This window comes from Sinocyclocheilus anshuiensis, unplaced genomic scaffold (assembly GCF_001515605.1).
Source record: "Sinocyclocheilus anshuiensis isolate Anshui unplaced genomic scaffold, SAMN03320099.WGS_v1.1 scaffold436, whole genome shotgun sequence".
In the NCBI taxonomy this organism is placed as follows: domain Eukaryota; kingdom Metazoa; phylum Chordata; class Actinopteri; order Cypriniformes; family Cyprinidae; genus Sinocyclocheilus; species Sinocyclocheilus anshuiensis.
This window is the reverse complement of record NW_015560618.1, coordinates 1,579,211-1,589,398: the sequence shown is the minus strand read 5'-3', so window position 1 is coordinate 1,589,398 and position 10,188 is coordinate 1,579,211. Positions and strand designations below refer to the sequence as shown.

The 10,188-nt window shown below is 40.6% G+C and overlaps 1 protein-coding gene across 1 annotated transcript; it reads left to right on the top strand.

Moving 5' to 3' along the window:
* Positions 1 to 31: 31 nt before the first annotated feature.
* On the top strand, positions 32 to 2,615 carry LOC107681814 (carbohydrate sulfotransferase 2-like). The gene has a single exon (XM_016478161.1). It carries the CDS (start codon positions 578 to 580, stop codon positions 1,970 to 1,972), a length of 1,395 nt encoding a protein of 464 aa, XP_016333647.1. The 5' UTR covers positions 32 to 577; the 3' UTR covers positions 1,973 to 2,615.
* Positions 2,616 to 10,188: the final 7,573 nt, after the last annotated feature.

The following is a 10,188-nucleotide window of genomic DNA, read 5'->3' as shown; positions in this document are numbered from 1 at the left end:
ACCAATCAGCGCTTAGAGGAGGTGGGACTTTTGGTCCTTTGCTGCCGTGTAATTCGTGCAGTACAATTAGTTATAGCGGACGCCCGGACAACAGAGCAAAGGTTGGGTACCACTCTGACGGGAGAGAGCTTTTCTTTTGATTCAGTGTTTTTAAAAGGAACTTTCTGATGACGGCTGTTCCTTTCTTTTGAGCGCAAATGATCGCGCGCGCACGTATATCGCCATTTTACACCAGCGCGTGCCATGGACGTAAAATGTTATCGGGATGAATCCCCCGCCGCTTTCCATCGGTAAGCAAAACGAGATGTGCTTGACTTAGCTTTGTTTGCCGTCAAATAACATGAGCGGCATCCGTTGTCTGGAATCCGAATGAAAGCCTGCGCATTGCGGTGCGGTTTGTTTTCGTTTCATCTCGTATTTTGGAGCGTCGGGCATCCCCTCCTCTCCCACGCATCACCTAATCGATAATCGATTGCATGGACTTGGGGCAGATGTCACGCTTTCTTCTGTGCCATCATCGCTGCATGTGATACATCGCAGCTCTATTTGAGACATCACTGGCTCTCCTGTGTCATAAATGAAAAACAAACCCTACCCTCTAAAATTCACACCACCATGGGAGAAGAATGCTGGCTTTGGAAGGAAACACAAGTCTTGCACGAGAAACCACACCAAAATAATCGCCAACCCTGGAATTGTGATGAAAGTGCTACGGCGGAAGAAGATCATCATGCTTCTGGCCTATTTTCTGCTGGTGGCTTTGACCATGCTGAACCTGGCTAATTACAAATGGACCAAAGAGCCACAGCAGTGCAACCAGCCTATGCAGGGAGTGAACTTCCAAAGCAGATCAGACATCCGTTACCTTTACAAAGCCCCGCAGGTCAAGAAAAGGCAGCTGGTGTACGTGTTGACCACTTGGAGGTCCGGCTCGTCCTTTTTCGGGGAGCTCTTCAATCAAAACCCAGATGTGTTTTTCTTGTATGAGCCCATGTGGCACATTTGGCAGAAGCTGTACCCGGGGGACGCCGTGTCCCTCCAAGGAGCGGCCAGGGACATGCTGAGCTCTCTTTACAGGTGCGACTTCTCTGTTTTTCAGCTGTACAACAGTCCTGGGGGAAAGAACATAACCACTCTCGGACTGTTTGGGGCCGCCATCAACAAGGTCATCTGCTCCTCCCCCTTCTGTACATCCTACAGGAAGGATGTGGTGGGAATGGTGGACGAAAAGGTTTGTAGAAAGTGCCCTCCACAGAGTCTTCAGATGCTGGAGGAGGAGTGTCTAAAATACAACACTATCGTGATCAAGGGAGTTCGCATTTTGGACGTCAACGTTCTGGCCCCCCTAATGGAGGACCCTTCTTTGAATCTGAAAGTGATCCATTTGGTGCGAGACCCCAGGGCGGTGGCCAACTCCAGGATTAAATCCCGGCACGGACTCATACGGGAGAATTTGCAAGTCGTACGCAGCAGAGACCCCAAGCTTCGTCGTGTGCCATTCGTGGACCCCAACCACAAAATGAACAAAAAAGACGGGTCAGATTACCACTCCATTGGAGCCATGGAGGTGATCTGCGAACAAATGTCTAGAACTCTGAAAACCGCTCTTCACCCTCCCACCTGGTTCAAAGGCAAATACATGACGGTACGCTACGAGGACCTGGTGGAGAACCCCATTAAAACTGTTCGGAATGTTTACCGCTTCGTTAATCTTTCAGCCAATCACGACATTGAGATCTTTGCTATGAATATGACGACAGGACCGAACGCCTCCACCAAACCGTTCATCGTGTCCTCCAGGAACGCCACGCAAGCGGCCAGTGCCTGGAGAACTGTGTTGAACTACCAGCAGATCAGACAGGTGGAGGAGTACTGTCAGCATGCCATGTCTCTGCTGGGATACCTGCGCGTCCGCACGGCCGGGGAGGCTAAGGATTTGAGCAGACCATTATTGACAGTGCCCAAAATATGAACCACCGCCAAAGACATTTGATGTTTTGCATTTGTGCTGATAACAGCCTGAAACTCATTCTGTACGAACTGTTATTTATGTTCAATGCTTGGCTCAGTGGAATGTATCTGTTTGCATCATACTGTGCACAGTCACTTATTGTATGTTGGGACCAGAATATTGTCTGCATCACCACATGTTTGACCAAATAAGAGAAAAAAAAATACTTTGTGTATGATGTGTCATTGATCATTAAAGCTACGCCAAGATATTTATTTAATCGAAACATTTAGATTTGGCATTCCCTGATTTCAGGACTGTATAAACTAAAGGGACATCTATCTAAACCGCAATAGTCTCACTGTCCTGTGTGTCTAATTTAAATCAGCTGAGATGTGCTCTAGTTCCTGTCGACTTTTTCTCTGGGTTAACATATCCATAAACGGGTCATTCTTGTTATGCAGTACATTTCCGTGTCCCCGTCGTGTCTTAATTTAAGGGATGAAATATTAAACCGTTTTTAAAGATGAAAATCATGTTAGTTTTCTTTTATCCCAGTATCACAATTAAGTGGGTGAATTTAACATGAAAACGGGCATTTATCAAAAGGATAGCTTAACCAAGCATATACGTATTTCTGAGCAACATAAGATGTATTTTAAGAATGTGTTCAGTGTTGTTTTGAATTACAATTACTTTCACTTTATAGACAAAAACAGCTGAAACATTCTTTAAAATATCAGTTTTTGTGTTCCACGGAAGAAAATCAGTCAGATAGGTTTAGAATGACATGAGGGTGAATAAATGATAAAAGAAAACTGTAATTTTTGGGTGAACTATTCCAGATGTTACTATTTGTTCCCTTTCTGTAACTGAATATCCATCCATCCATCCATCCATCCATATATTTATCTCTCCATCAATCCATCTATCTATATATGTGTCCATCTGTCCATATGTCTATACATGCCTCAATATAATTATCCATCCATCCATCCATCCATCCTGATTTCTTTGGTAATATCACTTTAACTAACAAAAGCCAGTTCCTTAATGATATCATCCTTCAGGAAGTGAAATTATTTTCATCAAGAAAACAGCAGTACACTCTAAAAAATGCTGGGTTAAAAAGGGACAAACCCAGCTATTGTGTTGTTTTGAACCCAACCGCTGGGTCAAAACAACCCAATAGCTGGGTTTGTCCCTTTTTACCCCAGCATTTTTTAGAGTGTAGCATTATTAGTGGTGTACTTGATGATTTTTGTGATGTTTTGTGCTATTATTCGGTTTGTGCACTCAGCATTCCATTTTTTTTGTGATATAATGACAGAAATCATTAGCTGTAAGTTGCAGCCCTCATGCAAGTCAATCTCTTCATTTCTTATCTGTTATGTAAGATCTAATTAAATTTTAGGTGCTTGAGCTCGACCTGATATTTCAAAGATTTTTCCACACTCCTTAATAGAAATGCTTAGAAGTTAGGGAGCTTCAAAGATACTGCGTAACAGGAATGACCCAATCACTGCATTAACGTGGTTTATGTAAGACGTTTTGTAAGTCACTCTCAGATGCTTTCTTTCAGTTCCACTTCTAAGGCCATACAAGAAGTCTGGGTTTCCCTTTTTTGATGCAGAATTGTTGTCATTAATACACATAAGGTTAGTGAAGGAATGATAACTCTTTGCCGTGCCCTGATTTGAATGTGGCCCGTAGAACTGCATTCTTAAAACACATCCAGCAGGTTTTAATTTAGCTAATTTCTCGGCATGCAAGTCTGGTTTAATCAAAGAGGAAATGAATTTGTGATTACAGTATATGATTCTCTGAACATTTCTATGAGTATCTTCACTTCTGGGTTTGGTAGGCATGTAGATATCCCAGCATCTTCAAAAATACAGCCTCCCTTGTAACAAAAGAGCACGTCACTTTGACAGTATGCAAATATTTTAACATATAATCTGCATTTCCTTCGTTTATGTTAAACTCTGCTGGAAATCTGGACAGATTCACTATAGACTGACGGCTGTGTTTATCATCTCCTGGTCTCACATTTGCGTCGTAAATTTGTCATTTAAATCACAGGGCGTATTGACACATTTTAATTGAAAATCTCGCTTTCTCAAAGTATCACTAGGTCACACTACGTTTAATGTTCCATTCACTTCTTCAAATGCAGGAGATTGGGAATGCAAATGTCTAGAAGATTTTCTTTCACTGTGTAACTTCAAATTTGCTTCAATACAACAAAATTCAAAGGGTCATGATTGCAGAAATGCAGTAGATAGTATTTAACATTTGGATTTAGGATTATTTACTGTTTCTAACTGATGACAAAATATTCTGTTGCATGGCCTGAAGTTATTTTGCATATTTAAAGTTTTTAAAGAATATTTAAAATATTATTTAGAACCTTCTTTTCTTTAAAGAATCCTGTGGGGGAAAAAAGTATCATGGTTTCCACAAAATATTATAGGCAGCGCAATTGTTTCCAACACTGATAATAAGGAATGTTATTTGAGCAGAAAATCAGCATATTAGAGTGGTTTCTGAAGGATCATGTGACACTGAAGACTGGAGTAAATATGCTGTAAATTCAGCTTTGCATCACAGGAATAAATACATTTTTTAAATATATTAAAACAGAAAACAGTTATTTTAAATTATAATAATATTTCACAATATTATTTTTTATGTACTTTTGATCAAATAAATACAGCCTTGGTATTTAAAATACCTCTTTAAAAAAAAATACTGTGTGTGTATGTAAAATGTATGTGTTTGTGTGCTTTGCTGTATTTGCACCAATAGCTGTTTTTATATTATAAACTAGGTTACCATTACGCATCTATAGTGACGTCTGTACCAGTGCAAAAGCTATTTTAAGAGCCAAGCGTCTGTAATATCAGGGAAACAATATTACATACGCTGCTGCTCTGTTCCTAACATGTCATTGATGTAGACGCTTTTTAAACTGTCAACTGTAGTAGACCATAAATCTTAGACAATCAGTCTGTCTCTCAGGGGTATCCAGTGACTATGAATCCTTGATTCTGTGAAGTCGGCTGCAGCGTCTCTGGTGCTATTACAGCAGTGTGTGTGTGAGAGCGACTGAGCGATGGGAAACCACGAGAGAGCAGCCTCTGTTCTCCACAAATAGCAGCTGCGGGTGGGGAGGCCCCTGAGGGGTCGTAGTAGGGGGCCGGATGTGGAGTGGGTGTTGAATGGCTGGGCTTGAAGATCTGTTGGCGCTCAATGTGGGTCCCGGCAAGTGCCCTGGCCCTTATCCTGCTGCTGTAAACGGAACACGAGGTGACAGAGAAACCTGAAATGACTTCTCGGATGTCGCTGATGGCATTATGACCTCCTAATGATACTGTTACACTTCCAGTAACGCAGGATGTTTAGAATCGGGTGTTTACTGTAAATATACGCTTCTAGTCAAATGTTTGGACACACATGACTGAAAACTTTTTAGACTCTTGGCTGGTTGTCAGAATAGCAACATTTCAGTAGTCCATATTCATGACAACTAAATATGCGAATATGGCCTCACATGCGATAGCCTAGTAGCCAGGACAACTTCTTTATGTTTACAGATGTGACGTAATGACGCAGTGCCATGCTCGAATTTCCCGCGAAAACCTACCCGTACCACTCAAATTAGAAAACATTATTGTAAGCTAACCGTTGTGAATCGGGATTAAGTAAGGCGATAGTTTTGAACACTGGCTGGTTATGTACTTGCTCAAATATTGATTTCGGATCATTTCTAACCAAAAAAAGTTACGGACTGCAGCTTTAACGTGAACAATGCTGATACATGCCTCGTGGTACTTGTCGTGGAAGACGGTAATTCGGGGAGAAGAATTGTTGAATAAATTATGTTATTTTTGTTTTTTTTGTGCACAAAAAATATTCTCGTAGCTTCGCAAAATTGAAGTTGAGCCACTGATGTCACATATTTTACCGATGTCCTTGCTACGTTTCTGGACATGGGAACGTTGCGTTGCTGTCTATGCAGGGTTAGAAAGCTCTCAGATTTAATCAAAAATATCTTAATTTGTGTTCTGAAGATGAACGAAGGTCTTACGGGTTTGGAACGACATGAGGGTGAGTAATTAATGACAGAATTTTCATTTTGGGATGAACTATTCATTTAATATCTGTCACAAATAATTTGATTACAAATAAATTCATTTTTTTGTAATAAAAATATTAAGCAGAAAACAAAGTTTTCTTGTAAATGTTTCTTGAGCAAATCAGCATATTAGAATGATTTCTGAAGTATCACATTGTGATATTAAAGATGGAGTCATGATGCTGAAGCTTCAGCTTTGCATCACATGAATAAATTACATTTTAAAATGTATTAAAATAGAGAAAAATGATTTTAATTTGTAATAATGCTATATAAAATTACTGCTTTTGCTGTATTTTTGAAAAATCAAATTAAATGCAGCTTTGGTGAGAATAAGAGACTTCTTTCAAACTTTTGAACAGCAGTGTATGTATTTATACTGTATAAAAGTTTTAAAAACTTTGCTCATATTGTATTTACTATTGGAAATATGCATCTTAATTTGCACTCCAGTGTAAATAAGTACTTACGCTAAACAGAAACGGATATTTGCATTTTTTTCTATGAGATATTTTCTAATAGATACGGTGAGGAGAAGAGGGAACAGTGGTGTGTTGAGTCTTGTGAGATTCACATTCAATAATCATATACTGTTTGGTTATATGGAGTCCTGTAGTGACCCTGTTTTTATCCCTAACTTTTTTTTAGAGGCAAATGTGGATCTTGTGTGTATACTAAGCACACGGTGGCAAATATTTAAAATTTGAATGTAAATACGTTTTTTTTATTTTTGTTGTTATTTTGAGAAAGTGTATTCATTGACTGGCAATGTATATGCAGTATACCAAATATTCAAAAATGTCAACACTTGTTTTGACAATGGTTTGTCACATAAGAATATAATGCTGACTTTAACAGCTTGAAGAGGCTGAGAAGTAAAAGTAGCAAGTCGAAACAAAGTCAGCAATTAGGTGACAGCACTATATAAACACACACACACACACACACATACACACACACTCAAGCATGGGATAAACATGAGGTTTGTGAGTGGTAATTTAACTGCTTTTGTGACCGCAAATGTTTTTAACACTCCAAATTCAGTCTCATTGTCAACTACTGCTACTCTTTGCTAAGGCCACAGAGACAGTCCTCAATGCAGTTGTCATGGTTACTTGGTCAGTGATGCCCATCATGCAAATGGAGCAGATGGTGACCATGCAGACGAGGACAACTGAGAAGATGGAGTGTATTTAGATGGCCTGGGGGAATTAAATGATCCAAAAGGAATCTTCCCAATAAGCACTAATTATGCTTCATTTTTGTCCCTCCCAGACTGACTTTTTTTTTTTTTAAATCATGAAGCCATGTTGTCCATATTTTTGGATGTCTTTTCCAAGCAGTTTAGCGATCGTTAGCAGCATTGGTTAGGTAAATGCATGTTGAATCATCTAAGTGTTAATGCATTGGAGTTTTAGTGCCATGAATGCATTAGCAGAGCTCCTGTCGTATTTTAGTGAACACTGGAGAGCTTTAGTCTCATCTCAGATGCAGACATGCATATGCATCGGCTCGTCTCTCCGCTGACCTCGGCGTGAAGTGTAATTAGCATACTGCCTGCTCTAAGTATGCTAATTTCACTGCTTTGCTTCCACTTACAACCTATCTCGTGATTAAAAATGTATGAGAACCTATTTGATTGAGGAACCTGTGATCTTAGATCCATGGGTTACGAAAGCACAATGATTATTTATTTTTTGTCATGTGGTTCTCATACGGTATGTATACTAATACAAATATAAACCCCTTAGGCTATAGAGAAACAAGTGCGTATCCATCTTTAGAATTATGTCTTTGAACTTCAGTTTGTAGCTCATCACTGCTGAAGGGTAATTAGTTGGTGGATTTACTTATTACAGAGTAAACAAAAGTTATAATGAGCATTGTAATGTTTGAAGCAGATGTCATAAATGTCAGTAGAACAGGAAGATTTTTAATTTATAAACAGTTGTTATCAGGGCCGCAGTAAGGTACAAGACCTTTATCATGGACCCCCAGCTGAAATCACAATTGGGGCCAGCTTGAGCCTGGAACAAAAGGTCCATTTGTCCCCCTTATCGGTGACCCTGTTTCTAATATGCCTGGAGCGAGGAGCAGTTTTATTGAAAATGCAGAGTTCCAGAGTGTTTTTTTCCCCGTCTATAGGGATCATTGGGAGCAGGGTCTCTCTTAACAGCAACTGGGGAACAGAAAATGAAAACTTGGAGTGATTAAAGAACGTCTCGGTTGTCTCGTAGATGGTGCTCTCGCCGAAGTGATGGTGTCGACTACCTCGTGGGGTAGGTCACTCAGAACCTCCTCATCCCGTCCAGGGACCAGACATGAAGTTTCCAGAGGTCTGGTTCGGGACGCGGTGGAAGATTCCACTCGAGCCCGACACTCTCGGCGGCCCGGGAAAGCATAGCCATCATTTCCGGGTCCGTATCCGGCACCGCTGACCGCCCAGAGGGCGGCAACGCTGACGGATCTTCATCCCCGGAGAAATCTGGCTCACCCTCCGATGCTGCAACCGATATCCGGTCGTCGGGGGGAGCCTCGGAAGAAACAGGTGGTACCCCCCGGGAGGGTCCAGCCTGCTCTTTTGAGAGCTCCGCTGGTTTCGGAGTGCCGGCTGGCTGGGGCCACCGCCGCTGAAGCGCCGTACCACCAGCACGAGAGCCCACGAAGAGCGTGCTTGACTGTAATTTTTACTACCGTAGAACGTCAGGAGCAGAACGATAGAACCGCTCGGCTCCGAAGCGAAAAGCTGAATATGCGCTGCATCTGCTGCCTACTTATACTCACGCTGTGATCAGCAGCAGCTGGATGCAATAATCGCATGCCAATGTGCATTGGCTCGTTTAGTTTACACTCGAAGTAGATTGGTTTCTCTAAGCGAGATCCCAATTCGTCGGTCATCTGACGTGACGTTAAAATAACTATTGTTAAAATTGTTGTTACTCCACTTTTCATGCTGTTCTGTTTAATTTTCCGTTCCAGTACTGTTCTTGTTTATTTAAAGGGAGAGCTCATTCAAAACAGACAAGTTTGTCATTTTCTTAGTCTCATGTTTTTCCAAGCCTATATGACTTTCTGTCCTCTGCTGGAACTCAAAAGTCGATATTCTGAAGAGTGCTTCAACTGTCTTTATCTATAACAGGAACTCTATAACAATAACAGTCTGTGGGGTACAAAACAACATGGGACCCCATTGACTTTTATTGTACGGACACAAACACAAAGGTAAAAGTATCTTCTTTTGTGTTCCACAGAAGGAAGTCAGTCATACAAGTTTGGAACAAAATGAGGTTGAGCATATGAACATACTGTATGCGCACTAGAAAGTTGTATCTTTGTCTAGTGTCTGCACTATTTCTCTCCAGAAGTTATGCACAATAAAAATGTTGTACTAGAGTATCAGGTATCTCTTAATTCACCCACAAGCATTCATCAACATGGGCGTCTATTGTTGTTGCTGACTCCAGGGGCCTATACCTTAAAACTTGTTTATCTGGCTAGCCAGCTGAGTTTGAGTTTCAATTTGTGCCAGTGCTGGGTTTTAGGCATCATATGGCTAAGCTTTTAGCGGTGTTCAGTAATGGCTAACTTTCTCCGGGGCAGGTTACGCTCTGGATAAGGGATCTCAAACTGAAATTAGACCAATCAGCTGTGAGCAAAGAGACACATCTTTGACACAATGAAGCCACTCCAAATTAAAGGTCACTACATCGTAAAATATTTTAAAATCACCTGTAAGTAAATGAAAAAAGACAACATGTCTACACACACACACATATATATATATATATATATATATACACAGGGTGCGATTTGTGAAAAAAGCAGAGGGGGGGGAGATTTTGAAAACTTTTTTTTCAGAGCAAGGCTTTAAAGTATAATAGGACTGAAACTGTAGTCTATTTAACGTGATCACAATTTAATAAAAACAAATCGCATCCCCCCCGGCAAATGGCACCCTGTATACAGGTACATCTCAATAAATTAGAATGTCGTGGAAAAGTTCATTTATTTCAGTAATTCAATTCAAATTGTGAAACTCGTGTATTAAATAAATTCAATGCACACAGACTGAAGTAGTTTAAGTCTTTGGTTCTTTTAA